Source organism: Anabrus simplex, chromosome X (genome assembly GCF_040414725.1).
Source record: "Anabrus simplex isolate iqAnaSimp1 chromosome X, ASM4041472v1, whole genome shotgun sequence".
NCBI classification, from domain to species: Eukaryota; Metazoa; Arthropoda; class Insecta; order Orthoptera; family Tettigoniidae; genus Anabrus; species Anabrus simplex.
This window is the reverse complement of record NC_090279.1, coordinates 8803849-8821461: the sequence shown is the minus strand read 5'-3', so window position 1 is coordinate 8821461 and position 17613 is coordinate 8803849. Positions and strand designations below refer to the sequence as shown.

The 17613-nt window shown below is 38.3% G+C and overlaps 1 protein-coding gene across 1 annotated transcript; it reads left to right on the top strand.

Moving 5' to 3' along the window:
* Positions 1-922: 922 nt before the first annotated feature.
* On the top strand, positions 923-11191 carry LOC137503161 (uncharacterized). The gene is made up of 7 exons (XM_068230636.1): positions 923-1043; positions 4322-4592; positions 4702-4760; positions 7869-7941; positions 8952-9062; positions 10767-10814; positions 10893-11191. Exons 1-7 carry the CDS (start codon positions 978-980, stop codon positions 11189-11191), a joined length of 927 nt encoding a protein of 308 aa, XP_068086737.1. The 5' UTR covers positions 923-977.
* The last annotated feature ends 6422 nt before the right edge of the window (positions 11192-17613 follow it).

The window sequence follows — 17613 nt, the reverse complement described above, 5'->3', positions numbered from 1 at the left end:
CAAGACTACTTGCTGTGGTACACTGGCATATGCCTTCTCAATATCGATATATATCATCACTAAATCCTGCTTAAACTCCCATCTGTTCTCCATCATGTTATTTAGATTCAACAGATTGGAAAACTTAAAAGTTATGTCTATACTGAGTATGGAGTATGACATCATATTGGAAGTAAAACATAGATAATAACTAGTACCGAGAAAAATGGAGTTCAAGCCTTTGAGATGTCATGTTATCAGAAGTTGATGAAGATCAGATGGATAGAATATGTCTCAAATAAAGAGATGGTAAATCAGCTTGATGTGAGGAGAATGGCTGGAGAGAATTTGACCCTGAGAAGGAAAATTTTTAGAGAAAAAATCACAAAGCACTGTGAACTTCTTCAGTTAGTTTTGAAGCTTATTGCAAAGGATAAAAATGGTAGAAAGATCCAAGATATGGAGTGATATGCAAACGGAATAGTCACTGAATTTTCAAGAAGTTTTGTGCTTTCTGATCGCAAGTGAGGTACGTTGGATTTTTAACATGAAAGGTCTTCTTGTTCCAGTTTCAGTTCCATATAAAACTGTATGTTATACAGCTATTCATCCGATATAAGGTGTCATTTAAAACTAGGGGACTTTGATATTGACAGATATGTTAAGTTTTGTTTTCCTATGGAAATGATCACTGTGTTAGAAGTCGTGTAAAACTGGAGGCCCTTAGTTATGATCGTTGTATCAGTCATAGAAAACTTGAGGTCCTATATGTCTGAGCACAATATCAACAGACATGTAACATTTTGAGTTTCTTTGTATGATCATAATATTGATGGTCATGTAAAATTACATGCTTGTTGCTTAGTCTGTTGATAAATAACATAAGTAGCAATGACATCAATAAGGTAATGTATTTTTCTGGCTTATATTTCAGTGTAAGGTCATTGGAAGTAATCAACAACCCCAGTGCCTTCTAACAACTTCAGTTGCTGTGTGAAATGGACCTGGAAGTAAAGATAAAAGAGGAACCAACCTGGTTTGAAGGAACAACAAGTGCATCACTTGTAAGCTCATTCCAGATAACTTTATAGAGGTCAATAATTAGCCCTTAGTAGCTGAATAAGTTTGGCAGGGGCATAATTTTCTATGTGCTTCCTCAATATTAACACCAGCAATTACCTTTTACTGCATGAGCTCCTATGTGTAGTATGACTCAGTTTTGTTTCTTTGTCTGGGAATGTGCCACAGCGCACTACACAAAGCTGCCAACCCATAGGAACTACAAACCACACTATTGATGTACATGTATGGGTCAAAGTAGTGAGAAAAACATCATTCATGGGACAAGGAAAGGGGTTCTGGTGGTATATGCCACCGGATAATGACCGCCCGGTGGACAGTTGGCCTCTGGCATTTACTAGGGAGACGGCAATGCATTCTATGTTTGATGGTATCATAAATTAGGATCAATGTTGGAGGCTTCATGTTGAAGGAGCCTTGGTTAGGTCCAGCTAGTGACAAAGTTGTGATTAGCAGTGTCTCAAGATTGAGGCTTCAGGGCATTTCAAGTGATAAATACCTATTGACTGACTGATGTTAATTGATTACCTCTCTTGGTTATAGAAATGGATTTCTGGAGGGTGTGTGGTCATTTCTTTATTCTGCATTTGTGGTAATGGTATCTTTGTGGTATTGACATCATTTCCTATAATATTAGCCAATTGCAGTGCTAGTAGTTGCTGAGGTGCTGGAAAATGGTGGGTTCTAGATATAATTAGGTTATGGCCAGTAGCTCCCTGGCTCTCATGGAGAACATTTTTTCTCCAAAAGAAATTCCAAGTCAGATTTGCATGATTTAAACTTCTCTACAGTGACATGGATGTTGGGTGAGCATGTAGAAAAATTCTGCCTTGGAAGTTTACTGTGAGCATAGTTCATCTAAAGCAAACACCCTGATGAATGTGGAGATGCAGTGGAAAATTTTGGAGAAGATGCAAGATATTTTTATCATCTTTCCTTGCTCTGCCTGTTGCTACTCTAATCACAGTCCATTGCAATCTTCTGTTAGTGTGGCTTTCAGTTCAATGGGTTTTCATCTGATAGCTCAGGGGGTAAACTGATGACATGCTAATTTCATGTCAGCGAGTATGATTCAGGTTAGGTCTAGAGGTATTTGAGGAAGCTGAATTACAGCATATGTCTGTAGTTTTACTCCGTTGAATGTGAATTTCTGTGCATCATTTTGGCACCTCAGAGTCTTTGAAAACCTTGACTGTTTGAAGAGAGATGTTCAATGAATAACTGTGACCTGACAGTAATAATCTATTGCAAACACTGTGAAGTGCTAATTTACAGATGAGATATTGCCCACTAGTTGCTTAAAGATAAAATTCTGCAATTAATGAATGCTATTCTCAGAATAAATGTGTGCTTTTTGAGTTCTGAGTTACAGGCACTACAGAAGAGAATGGTGTCTGAACATTTTCAAGATGTGAGTGTACTGCTGTTAAAGATCTCTACCTTTGGTATTTCTTGTTATGTCAGACTTGAACCCGGCATATGAGCAGACTCCCAATCAAAAACACTAGGTCACTAGGTTTAATATTTCTTATAATGCTACTGCTTCAAACTTGTACAGATATGAGAATTATGTTAAAGAAATGTGTGACAATATCGGAAACTGTTAGCGCGTATATTAAGTTTGGGGTTGGATTAGTCTGTACTTTTTACTGTCAGTATCGAAATTACTTTGGTTTAGGGGTTGCAGCTCTTCTACTTTCCCCTCTGATTATACTGGAGGATGGTTGGCACATTGTACTTTTTTTTAACTAATATCTTCCAACACTACTGCACCACCATTAGAACCACATGTAAAAAATTATTACTCATATCGTAAATAGTGTAGAGTAAGTTAACCGGGCGAGTTGGACGTGCGGTCTGGGGCACGCGGCTGTGAGCTTGCATCCGGGAGGTAGTGGGTTCGAAACCCACTGTCGGCAGCCCTGAAGATGGTTTTCCGAGGTTTCCCATTTTCACACCAGGCAAATGCTGGGGCTGTACATTAATTAAGACCATGGCTGCTTCCTTCCAACTCCTAAGCCTTTCCTATCACATCGTCGCCATAAGACCTATCTGTGTTGGTATGACGTAAGCAGCTAGCAAAAAGGGAGAAGAAGTTATGTCACAAATCTTTCGTCAGTGATTTTGAGACTGGATACACCAGTCTGCTAAACAAAATGTCAACACAGGCGATTACTCTGGGTTACCCTCACATCCACAATGTGCTGGAAGATATGTGTGTTAAGGAAAGAGCAGAAGCGCCTGTGGCATATGAGAGATAAAATAGCTTAAAATCTGAATGTACATTCTCTCAAAATAAGTATTTTGTTCAGACATTGAATCCATTTAGAAAAGGTGATTAGTGATTAGCTCATTTTATTCCTCGAATAAAGGTCAGACTGTATGTTATATAGAGAATAATGTCTAAGGGCTCTAGAATACATGATTTCTGAGAAAATTTTCTTTAATATGCCCCTCCTGACACCTTGAGGACGTAAGGCACATTAAAAAAAATTCTCTCCTCTTTGTCATTATTGACCTCTCCTTTTTGTGCATCCTTTTCATCCATTCCTTAGTTCAAATACTGTTCTCTTCTATATTGAATGGTTAAGCCTGTACTATATTAAGGGCCAGTTGTACGAACAAGGAATAAATCTCCGTATAGCTATTCCCGGTATAGGCTATTCCTGGTATATCCTCGAGAGTCTGTTGTACCATTCCACATTATTCCGTGGTTAGCTATACCGGGTATAACCCCAGTGACGAAGAAGGTTGGCAATGCTTGCGTCATAAAATCGACCCGCACTACGATCTTCTACTGTTACTTTTTGACAACAACAACAACAACACAACGTGTGCATTAGTAATTGTGATTCATTTTTTTGCTTGTGTTTGAAGTAGTTATTAAACATCATGTTGCAGCAGCAGAAGAAAAGGGCTCAAAATTACACCTATGAAGAAGCTTTACAGCTAATACGCACTGTAGAGTGTTATAAGGACGTCGTGGAAAATAAGAGGACGGATGCAGTGACGTCTAACGAAAAGGTTAGTGTTCGTTTAGTATTATTTCATTGTGCAGTCAAATTGTAATCTATTTTAGTATTATGATAGACTGCTGACCATTAACAATTTAATTCAGATTTGTTCATTGTAGCATTGGTTCTAGTCTCCCAGTAAGTTATTGTTTGCCCTTTAGTAAGAGCCTGTATTATCAAATGCAAGTAAAGTAAATATATTATAGGTATACATCTGGATCCTAAGTTAATTGTTCTCATTTTTATAGACAAAGGCTTGGGAGAAAATTGCTGCAGATTTCAATGCCCAGACCACAACAGGAAGAACGGGTGAGCAGCTACGCCAAAAATTTGACTCCCTTAAAAAGGAAACGAGGAAGTACTGTGCAAAGCTGAGGCAGCAGAGACTGCAAACTGGTGGTGGGCCACACACAGAAATTAAGGCCAACCCTCTGTATGATAGAGTTCAGGGACTCATCAAACTATCTGCAGAGGGTAATCAAAGTGTATTTGATTCAGATGCAACATTTCTGTGTGAAGGTTGGTTTTCATTATCTAATTGATCAAAAATGGTATTCGTATTACAAAAACTAACATAAATATGAATTTTCAGAGTAATGTAAGTTGATCTACAATTCTGTATTTTCAGTGCCAGTAGAATCTGCAAGTGGTGATTCGTTGCAGTTGCTTAATGTTGAATTAGATAAGGTAAGTCTTTAACAAGCAAGATTTGTATGGGGATAACTTACCATGGATAACGTGCTTTGTTTTAGTGCGTGGGTAGCAGTTAATCTACGTAGCCTACTCAGTTTTATATATACTGTATATTTTTTAACCCATACATGAACTGTGTGGGTTCACACAGAAACTCTGGTGGTTTGGTGACAACTGCCTTCTTGCTACCTATATGCAAGTTGATACAGTAATATTAATTCAGTATCTTCTGCCTAATAAAACAACACGTCACCTACTTTTACTGTAAGGATTTACTTTGGAAACTAGCCTGCATGGTGACCATGATCGTTAACTTGTCAAGTCTTTATGGTCTCATGCTGCGGTTAGTTTGTTCGAGTTCAGTTGGTGGAAAAATTTCACCATCTGAATGCTGGTCATACCAAAAGCTCACTTTCAGTAGCAAACTTCTCTTCAGTGCTCGTATAGAATAAGGGCATGTGATGCTGTTGGTAATGATTCGTTCATCAGACGTTGCGCTTTGAGCAGGACCCTTCGTGCTATTCGACAGGGATAAGCTATCTGCCAACACTGGGTTTCACATTCTCCGTGTGGGCAGTGGCGGGGGAGCACAGTAGCTATAATTGGTTGCAGTGCAAGATTATGTAGTAACCTCCCACTTGTAACCTAACCTAACCAAGGAAAAGGGGTTGCAGTATAATTAAATATGTAATCAGCATGAATTTAAACAAGAAAGGAAGGGAGTGGTGTAAATTGAATAATAGCTGTACCTAAATATCAGAAGGATAATTCCTGCATAGATTCTATCTTGTGAACAGTATAAATTTGAATAGATAAATTTAGTTCCTGTGCTACTATACCTGGGATGACAATGGAACATGTGTCCAAAGGTGATTTTAAATACTATTTTGTTAGTGTTCAATCCTTGGTTCCTAAATTCATGACAACTTCTCCTGGGAATCAGTCTGCAATAATAAAGAGAGGAGATTTTACTGAACTTTAAATAGTTGTTATGTCCATTATGTCATGTGTCCTATATAGAACCATTAACCATCAGCAGTTTGTATTTTTGTTTTGTTTTGTACAGAGTAAGTGATACACAATAATGATTTGCTGGTATGTTGACGTGTTCCTTTGCAGTTAGGATTTGCTATTTCTGGGGTGAAAAGGTTTAGCCTATTCTTTGAGGATTACATGCAGGTGTTGTCAAGCTGAAATTATCTCAGTGCCAATCAATTAATCACTACTGATCTGCATTTTGAGCAGTCACCCAGGTGGTAGATATGTTGTTTTCCTAGCCTTTTCTTAAGTGATTTTGAAGGAAATGGAAATTTATTGAACATCTCCCTTGGTAAGTTATACCAATTCCTTAATCTCCTTCCTATAAACAAATATTTGCCCCAATCTGTCCTCTTGAATTCCAAGTTTATCTTCATATTGTGATTTTTCCTACCTTTAAAGACACCACTCAAACATATTCATCTACTAATCTCTCCACTGACAGCTCGCTGCATACCGCTTATGCTATACATGTTGATTTCCATAGTGAACCTAAAATATTTGTCCCGAATGAGTAAATTTATAAGACGCATGGCTAGTGTATACCGTGGAGGCCACTTGGAGCTACTGGCAGTGCCAATGCAGTATGAGAGACTATGCATCTTGGTGGGTGTGCTAAGTACCAACTGGTGAGCCCAACTTAGCACACAGGGGCGAAACGCTGGCAACCAGGAATGAGTTAGCTGGAAAATTTATAATGTCCCATTTATATTGGTATTCCATACCACTTTTAGTCGAGCACCTCGTCTCCTTTCTCCCAAGTGTTCCCAGCCTAAGCTTTGCAACATTTTTTTAACGTTATTCTTTTGTCAGAAATCGACCAGAACAAATCGAGGTGTTTTTCTTCAGATTTTTCCAGTTCTCGAATCAAGTAATCCTGGTGAGGGTCCTATACACAGAAACCATACTCTACTTGGGGTCTTACCAGAGACATATGCCCTCTCCTTTACATCCTTACTACAACCCCAAAATACCCTCGTAACCATGTTCAGAGATCTGTACCCTTTATTTACAATCCCATTTATATGATTACCCCAATGAAGATCTTTCCTTATACATACAATGATTCCCATTAGGAACCTTCACCCCATCAACGCAGTAATTAAAACTGAGAGGACTTTTCCTATTTATGAAAGTCACACCCTGACTTAACCTCAACTGGTATTATGGACCCTCACACCCAATAAAGATCTGAGGTGAGGCAGATGAACATTCTCAGGTTCCTTCTGAGCAAAGGCATTTTATTCTCTATATTTTCCCTTACGATGGTACAATGAAATTATATTCTGTGCCAGTACATTGGTTCCACATTTTAAGTAAATTAAGTTTCACAATTTATTGAATTAAAATGCAGTCTGTATCAGTTCACTGTCTAAAAATCATTTACTCTGGAACTGACTTTCAGAAACTAGTGAAGATTCAACGTAGTTTCTGAAAGCCAGTTCTGAATTAAATGATTTTTACAACATGGGTTGATACACACTGTATTGTAATTTAGTCAATTGTATCAAGCCATCATCACTGTGATAATTATGGCTTAAATTTTTCATAAAGTTACACAGTTCAAGATTTAAAAATGAATGTAATTCCTAACATGGGTCTCATGAAATACAGACATCCCTCTGTAGACAATGCTAGGATTAGGTTACGCATTACGTCAAGTGTTGACCCATTTATGTTACTCTTGCCAATACTGTTTACAGTTGAACCATACCAAAGAGAAAGAAAGTGTCATCACTTGACTTGAAGGTTGAACTTTTATTTTATGATCTGTTCTAGGTAATCATTTAATTAGACAACATATCTTGCCAAGAACATTAATATTTATCAGTGAACTGCCATAATAAACACCATTGTGGTGGAAAAACATAATATTGCATTACCTGTTTAATCATAAACATAGATAAAAGTGAATTGAGAAGCAATCATTACTGTACTGTTAATACAAGCATACAGAGCTAAGTAATCGCACTTTCTCTTCTGTTTGTTATGGTTAACCCTTTATTTTTAATGGCTTTTGCAGTTTCCATACATGATATTATGAGCATTTTCTTTTATGTTTAGGATACAGACATTCAAACTGAGGAAGATGGTAGTGTCTCCCTGCCGTTTGATGACCTCCCAAGTAGTAGTACTGGTATGTATTATGCACTCTTTGCAGAAGATGCAATAATGTTAATGCAGGGAGTCTCGTAGATATGAATTTAACAATGAATTAAATTTGTTTAGAAAGAATGCTAGGTAATTTGTAATGTCTGTAATGTGGGTGCTAGAGTTCACCGAAATAGATACCTCGAATTTAGATAGAGCATGGTAAATTTCTTCTATGTACTGGTACATCTGTTATAGGCCTTACCTAATCCTCTGAAAACAAGTAAACGGGTGGGAACTGCATCTAGGTTGTGCAATAACTTCTCCATGTTAATTTAAAATAAATTTTCTATATTCTGACATATAGATAATATGAGGAGGAACATTTCATCGACACATGTAACAAATGATACTGACAAAAGATTGGATTTTCCATATACATATACAGTACAACAAAAACTGGATCTGTAATAGAAGTACTTGAGAAATACAGCAGGCCCTATATTTTCAAACACACATTCCATTGAAAAAGTAGTACATGCTGTCCATAGGCAACGCATTGTCTACCCATGTCTACCCATGTAAGAACTTCTACGTGTAACACATATTGTCTCAGAAATGAAGCTGTACATTGAAAAGACTATGTATAACACACCCCTATATGGGCATCCAACTTTTCTTTCCAAATTGTCATGACATACATAGTATGAGGGAGTATTGTCAGTCTGGAGAGGCAGATCTCCTCCACTTACAAATGAGTCATCTTAAGAATTGTATCAACCAAATTTCACATGATTTTCTGCCTTCTGTTAAAAGCTCTAATTTTCTAAAGTACTCTAGACTATACAATATTAGCAAACAACATCTGATATGGAGACCTTCCAGCTTTCGTATATGAATAATTTATTTTTTGAATAAATCTAATAATAATAATAATAGTAATAATAATAATAATAATAATAATAAATGTATTGCAGGGGTGTAATATGTATTATCACATTGTATATAATTAATATTTTAGTAACTTACACATTTTTACACATTTTTTATTTTCAGAAATCACTTGGAACAAATATTCACCAGGAATGCTGAGGACTCCAAAGCATCCTGCTTTAAATGCTGGCAGCTACTCGATCGACTCGGTACCAATCCCTGATGTTCTCAAAGGTGAGAATCGTGACTAACACACACACACACTCTCTCTCTCTCAAACTACCAACTATACAGACTACCAACTATTAATCAAAAAATCAAAAACTATTAATCAAAAAATTCTACTAACAGACAAACTGTGACATGCTCAAAATAGACCATACAAACATAAGAATCCAATCATTTGGAGACAATACAGCTGCAATATACTGCATTCAGAAGGGATACTTTTTTATTAATGTTCAAGTGATTAGTGATCCTAACCTTCAAATCAGGGATGTATTTGCTAGATGGCCAGGTTCTGAACATGATCGTACAATATTTAACTCCCATGTCGGAGCACGGTTTGAAGTGAGGACAATTAATGAAGTGGTCTTGTTACGAGATCATGGATGCCCTTTAATAAAAAGTGTTTAACTCTGTGCTACTTACATCCTAAAATGAGACCTCAAAACCATTATAAATAACAACATAACACACACACAGAACTCTGTGAGGAGGATTATAAAGGTCTGGAAGAGGCAATTTCTCGTTCTTAGCTTGGGACTGTGAATCAAACATTGGTCAACGTCTTTATGTTGACTTCATGCACCATGTTCTACAGCTGTATTAAAGATTTGCATTGTTTGTAACTCTCGCGAAAGTTAACATCATGCTAGCTGACATTTTCCGGGGAAAGATTGAGGAAACGCAAGAATCTTAACACTGTGTTAAACAACTCATGGTAGTTAGCCTTCTTTTGGCAACTGTTCATGAAAGTGGGCTTTAATTTAATTATTTCATCATTATCCGTTTAACTTCCAGGGTTGGCTCCCCCCTCGGACTCTCAGTGAGGGATGCCACCTCTGCGGCACTGTCCTGGAGCGTGAGATTTTGTGTTGAGGTTACAACTGAGGATGAGGTCCTGTACCTAACCCGTGATGCTGAACAGGGGCCTTGTGGGGGAATGGAAAGATTGGAAGGGGTAGACAAGGAAGGAAGAGGAAAGGAAGTGGCCGTAAGTTAGGTACCATCCCGGCAATAGCCTGAAAGAGAAGTGGGGTGACCACGGAAGACCACTTCGATGTTGACTGAGGAGGCAATCGAACCACCTTCTACTTAGGTGACTTCCTGGGGCTGAATCCTCATACCAGTTTTCAAATATAATGGCAAAGCCGGGAATCGAACCCGGGCTTCCGGAGATGGCAGCTAATCACACTAACCACTACACCACAGAGGCGGACTATTAATTTAATTATGATCAAAATTAAATTTCTCTCCCCTTTAAATACAAACTTTGTGAGTACCCACAACAAACATTATTATTATTATTATTATTATTATTATTATTATTACAACTTCCCCATGCGGAGGCTGCCACAAGAACAAAGTATGCCGACTACACAGTATTTTGTCTTCTACGTTACTGTTGACTTTGCTATTGTGCCAGGTAGAGAAATCACCACAAGGCTCAATACCGTGCACTTGTTCATGTTTTGAGCGGGTGTGCATTCAGTGAACTGTCTCACACTAAACAAACTATACCTTACATTTAAAAAAATACTTTTTTTAGTGATAGATTATGCAAACAGCTCGGCTACAAATATTAATTCAATTAAATCATTAACTGTAGATAATCTTGTCAATTTGTGTCCCACTGCAATTACATTCTGCTGGCATGTAAGTGAAAATAAGAAGTGATACAATATTATAATAGGCTTCATTTCTCTTATTCAACAGACCAATCAAGTAGTCCTACTCTGCCGTTGCAGATGGAAAATCATGATGGTATGTACCTATTATGACAAAAAAAAAATCCTTTTCCATACTAACAATTAGTATGAAAATATAAGATCGCTTTTATAGTTGCAGGTACTTCGGGTACCAACACAAGAGAGGCGGAGGTGGAACGTCCTCTACTTAGTCGGCGTAAGCCAATATTTAGAAAGAAGAGCTTACCACTGTCTGCAACGGGGAAGAAAATTGAACCATGGGTCACAGCGAGGACTGAAGTAGCTCAGCTGCAGAAGAGGCTGCTGGAGGAACAATTGCGAGAAGTGCAGAAAAGAGATGAAAGAGAAGCAGCTCTCTTTCATATAAAGAAAAGGAGCTTAGAACTAGATGTAAAAATTAAGGAGGAGACCCTTAAAAATCTGACAAAATAAAAGATTTAAATATGAAGACAAGTTGTTTCATACAGTTCTGATTGAAAACCTAAAGCCTAGATCCAAAGTAATCCACAAAGTTATCCCTAACAGCACCATATCCTCATTTGCCACTGCTCCTCTCTCATCTTCAATTGCAGCATTGATAGCTTCCTGAAGCTGGGGGTCTATTTCAGGTAAGTCCTCGTTCATTTCGACTGCTAAATTGTGAAGCACAGCACTTGCCACAATTACTGCTTCCACCCTTTCAGTCTTCAATCTAATTCCATTTACCAGTACTGGAAAACGCCTCTTCCACACCCCATATGTCCTCTCAACTACATTCCTTGTTCTTATCTGTGACTCATTGTACAGATTTTCTGCAGGTGTCCTTGGATGAGTAATGGGAGTTAAAAGGTAGGGTGTTGCGGCATACCCTGAATCACCTAGAAGGACACGATTCCCCATTAGACCACGTTCAAATCGAGCTCTGAGTGCAGAATTATTAAAAATTGTTTGATCATGCACAGCACCTGGCCACCTTACAACTATGTCAATAATTTTTAAGTCTGCACTGCTCACAGTCTGCACATTATAGGAAAAGAAACCTTTCCTTCCCCTATATTCCTCTGCATTTTCTCCTCCTGGAGATCTGATTTTAATGTGTGTGCAATCTATTGCTCCTGTCACTCGAGGAAAAGCAGCTATTTTAAAAAAGTCTTGTTGTACGCAAGCAATTTCCATCCGTGTGTCTGGAAATTTTATGAATCTTGGAGCTTGACGAGCAATTGACTCTGCAACTTTGTGGATGATTCTGCTTGCAGTTCCTTTGTCAATGCTGCAGAAGTCTGCTGCACATATAACAAAATCTCCGCAAGCAAAATATCTCAGTGTTAGCAGCAGCTGGTTCATCGGGGAGATGGAATGATTCCTGAAAAGGAGAAGCTATTATTATTCCTTTATTCTTCTTTTTTTACTTTTAAATCTATGACACTTTGTCCATTATTAGTGTAGCTATTCAACTGTTGTTCTAACCTAACTGAGCCAGAAGTTGATATTACATACCAGTTAGCCAAGCCCACTGAAATGTATGCACCAACCGACCCTATGAGAGACATTTTCCCACCATTCATAACAGGGACTAGCTGCATAAGGAATGGCATTACTAGCATCGCTCATATCTCAGCCACTTTAATATGGTCAAATCTAAGGACGAGGCAGGCCAATAATAGTAACAAATTTGATTTAGCCCATACCCACAGATATACTTCACACTAACCATTAGGTCACGCCAGCATAATGATCACTTTTCTAAGCTGAGTTACGAAGAATATTTAGATGTTCCATTATGTACAGTAGGTACTAACATATAGGCCCTAGACATGAAATTTTTTCGAAATATTTTCAAGAGTAGAACAATGAAATAGAACTATAGTCTGATGCCTTCTATCTGCAGTGCTCTTTCTTTCATATAGGCCTATAGTGATTAATAATTACATTTTTCGAATGAAGTAATCATGTGGAAGCAAATTCCTTTTTAAACAATATACCGGTAATTGTACGGTACTACATTGTTTGTACTGTGATATTAAGAATTGATTTTTCAAATCCCAGCAATTTCATATAGGCTACAGTAATTTTGTTTTTCTTCAAGAGATGGTAATGCGATAGGCCTACTATGGAACATTAATTAGAAACAACTTTTTATACTCTGTAATGTTCATAAATTTCCGTAGAACTGGCCTAACCGCATTCTATTTTAACCCCGCTTTTGTTAAACTTCTGTAGAATTTAAGGCATTACCGTACATTCCAAAATGCGGTAATAAAAATATAGGAAAACCATAAGTAAACTCAAACGTAGCAGAACACACAAATACACGGTGCGAATTTTAACAGTTTACTAAACATTACGAAAACCTCTTAAATCCTCACAAATGTTTTCCTGTTCCATACAACATTAAAAACTATAGAACAATTACAGGCTCACAAATCAAGAAATCCTGTGGAACTATTGTAGGGAAGCACTACTAGTTTTCTATATGAGCACATGTGTAACAAATTCCTAGTGACATACAATTCCACAAAGTAACTTATTAAACTTAAAATAGGCCTACTTCCAACAACGGTAATAAACCTAGTTCTATATTTGATGATAAGCGTTGCTACACTACAATTTAGACACAGCAGATTAATTTAAATCAATTAAAAATAATATTAGGCTAACCTACCTGTCAGTCATATGCTCCAAGCGATCGTTGATCATATCAAGAAGACGCAAAACAGTCTCTTTTGTCAAGCGAAATCTGATGAAAAACTCATTACCGTCAAATTTATTAAATAAATCTGGACGAGGTCTCACATTCCGCTTCTTCCTTGTTCTTAAAAATAAATCACGAAGGATTTCATCTTCACTATCAGACTCTATTACCATATCCGCCATGTTTATTCTCGGAATAACGCACTATCCCTCCGTCTCACGCCCGTATAACGTATTCCGAGGTTATACTCGGAATACAACTTATCCAGTCGTCGTACAACTGGTTTCTGGCGCTAACGCCGGAATAAGAGTTATCCCAGCTTTATTCCTTGTTCGTACAACTGGCCCTAAGTTTAGTACTGCGTGCATCATGGATACATGATGTGTACACGCATTTAAACATGGCTATACTTAATGCTGCTGCTTTGTTTACAAGATTTTTATACATTGCTATTCTTTATGCTTTACGTTCATGCACACACAAGCGATAGTCGTACGCTCTGGCAGGATAAGTTTAGTACGATATTCAATTTACACATTATCGATAGGTGATGTGTACACGCTTTAGAAGATAGCTCTTCTTTGTGCTTTAAGTTCTGCACATGGGTTAGGGATACACAAAAGCGATTTCTATATGCTCTAGCGGAAGAAGCCTAGTACGGTAATCGATGCATGTAAAATCGATAGGTTATGCTAAGATAGCAGCACATTTACACGGTTTTAGCACAATCTAGTGGAAAAAGTTTAGTATGATAGTCGTTTCGTGCAAAATCATTAGGTAATGTGTACACGCTTTGAAACAAGGGTATTCTTTGTACTTTAAGTTCATGCGTACGGATTATGCTAAGATAGCAGCATAATCTAGCGCAAGAAGTTTAGTACGATATTTGATGCATGCAAAATCGATAGGTGATGTGTACACGCTTTAAAACATGGTTATTCTTCGTACTTTAAGTTCATGCGTATAGGTTATGCTAAGATAGCAGCACAATCTAGCGGAAGGAGTTTAGTACGATATTTGTTGCATGCAAAATCGATAGGTAATGTGTGCACGCTTTGAAACATGGCTATTCATTGTACTTTAATTTTATGGGTATAGGTTATGCTAAGATAGCAGCACGATCTAGCGGAAGAAGTTTAGTACGATGGTCAATGTATGTAAAATCGATAGGTGATGTGTACACGCTTTGAAACATGGCAATTCATACTGCTGCTCTGTTCCCAAGACTTTTAAGTATAGCTAATCCTAATGCTGCTCTTAACGACGTCGAGCTAAGGATTGATTACGTGACCGTGATGTCACAGCTACGTGCTCTTGTTTAGTAAACAAAGCCACGTGCTATTTTGACAGCTGTCTTCTTGACGAACCCTAACCTCACTTTGAAGGACAATAGAGCGTCGCTAACCTCACTGCTGCCATCTTGACTGCGGTAAACCTCAAGGCTGCCACCTTATGCATGTTATAGCGCGGAATTTAAAATCCAACAACAGAACATTGCTAACCTCACTGTTGCCATCCATATGGCCTTAAACCTTACTGTTGCTACCTTGGTTATACGCTTTTGTGTTAGTTTACTGTTAATCACTAAGCTGTTCGCATCATCGAAGTAGAGAGTAACAAATGTCAAGTAGATTTAAAGAAGAATCTGGTAGCAGAAGATAAAAGTCCGTCATGGAAAAACCTATTTCTAGGTATGTATGCGAAGAGTGTAGAAAAACATTTTCCCGGAGCTATCACAGGAGACGTCATGAAATATCATGTAGGACAATTTTTCAATGCAATCATTGTAGAAGAGAGTTCAAGAACGCATACAACGCTCAACGTCATGAAGCCACGTGTAATGTAGCTTCATCGGGAACAAAATACAAAGAGCTCAACCATATTCCAGCGAACACTGATTTATGTTTAAAAAGTACACCTCTGCGAGAGATTTTTAATTCTCCCTTGTTGTCTAGGCCTGCTGCAAGTTCTGTTACTAAGCACAAACTTCAAGATAAAGAGAGGCAAGATCATGATTATGATAATAAGGATAATGATGTTGATCAAAACAGTAGTAAAGGGAAAGTAGAAGAAGAAGGAAATCTTAATGTTTCATTGCCATTACAGCTTGATGATTTTACTTCATTTCCTAAGCCTACTACACGTTCTGTCGCAGTGCAAACATCTCAAGAAGAGATGCAAGGTAAAGAAGAAGGAAATTTCAACGCTTCATCGCTATCGAAACGAGTTAAGTTTATACCTAGAAACGCTACTGCTGAAGCACGTATTACATCAAAACAAGTCCCTACACATCAACTGTCTACATATAGACTCAAAATTCACAACAAGCCTCTGTTACCCTATGTAGGTATGAGATACTGTAAAGAACCCAACGTACTCGTAAAACGTTTACAACTGCTAAGAGCTTATCATGATGCTGGTTACACACAGTACAAAGAAGATATATTTGAAATAGAGCATGAATTACGTCGTGTATTATTAAGTAAGCGCTTACCCTCACATAAGTCATCCATCTGTAGTATATAGTCGATCGAGTAGCTATATTCGTGTAGATTATTTCCCAACATTCTCCCTTCCTTAGGGTGTTAACTCCGCCTCTAGTTGTAGAGCCGGTTTCAAGCCCGGATAAAGAGACGAGAGGCACCCTAGCCCTTTAGCCTATTAGCCCTACAAGGAATGTGCGGTCATCTAATCTTCTTAGAACAAAGGTATCCCCTGACAAGTTCTAAACACATGTTGTATCGAGTACAGTGTTCTATTTTAGTCTTGATCACTTATTTAGTGTTCTAAACACTTCAATCAATGTTCCGATCACATGATATTCACGGCATAGAGTGCAGTGTTCGATTGTAGTCTTGTTATGTTTCTTTTGTGATTTGCAAGTCTAAACATGCATAATGACTTCATCACTGCAGCACGTGCTTACTCTAGCTATTCCGATGCAGGTTTAAACTTGTTCGATAGAGCTATGCCTTGACATAAGAGGAGGCCTTAACAGCTTATGTATAGCCGCTATTGTCTAAAGATAGCTGCTGTGAAGAAAAAGCACGTAGAATTTTTCAAATTACCCGGCACCACATTTCAAAGGTATGAGGTTTAGTGCTGTAAAAATACCTGCACGATGCAAAGCTAGCTTTCTTCATCAGAGCAGCCACCATCTTGTGTGAGCTCCTCTAGGCCGTATCATAAGCAGCTGTGTATAGTCATCGTCTTGTCGCTGCTACCTTGCGCAAGCACCCCTAGGGAGTCTCATAAGAGCAGCAACCATCTTGTGCAAGAGCTCTTAAGCTGTCTCATAAGAAGCTATGTATAGCCGCCATCTTGTAGAAATAGATAGCTGCCAATGCCAAAGGGCCTAAGTAGGGATCGAACCGTCGATCTCATCATTAAACTATGTTTCTCTTGTTCCTGATACTGCAAACCTAGGTATCAGGTAGACATTTTTATCCGTTTTCGAGATATTTAACATTTTGCATTTAAGCCCCAAATTTAATGAATCGAACCTGCACGGCACGTTATACTCTCTACCATAGCTAGACCTGATCTTGTTACGAAGACTTGCTTCAATACAAGCTAAAACAGAGCGAATGCCAAAGGGCCTAAGTAGGAGCCGAACCGTTGATCTCATCATTAGACTATGTTTTTCTTATGCTATCATGTTCCTCGTACTGCGGACCGACGTATTGGGCAGAATTTTTTGTCCGTTTTGCTCTACGATGCACCGTTTTCGAGATATTTAACATTTTGCATTTAAGCCCCAAATTTAATGAATCGAACTAGCATGACACGTTAGCCTCCAAGCTAGGAGCAGCAGCCATCTTGCGCAAGCACCCTTCAGGCGTCTCATAAGGAGTCGTGTATAGCCGCCATCTTGCGCAAGCAACCTTAGGGCGTCTCTAGTCATCTTGTGCAAGGACCCTTAAGCCACCTCATAAGATTAACCGCCATCTTGCACAAGTATCCTTAGGGCGTCTCATAAGGAGCCTTGTATAACCGCCATCTTGCGCAAGCATCCCAAGGGAGTCTCATAAGAACCTATGTATAGCGGCCATCTTGCATAAGCATCTTTATAGAGTCATGCATAGCCACCATCTTGTGCAATTAGCGTCGAGGGATGGCTGCTGTAGAATATTTCTTTTTATATTATCCGCCACCATATTTCAACTAAAGAGTGTAGCACTGA

What these genes read in the sequence shown, in the direction of transcription:
- LOC137503161 (XM_068230636.1), top strand. Translation starts at nt 978, where the DNA reads ATGGACCTGGAAGTAAAGATAAAAGAGGAACCAACCTGGTTTGAAGGA. An exon ending in TGCAACATTTCTGTGTGAAG is followed by an intron (nt 4,593 to 4,701) that starts GTTGGTTTTCAT and finishes CTGTATTTTCAG; the next exon opens with TGCCAGTAGAATCTGCAAGT. An exon ending in CCTCCCAAGTAGTAGTACTG is followed by an intron (nt 7,942 to 8,951) that starts GTATGTATTATG and finishes TTTTATTTTCAG; the next exon opens with AAATCACTTGGAACAAATAT.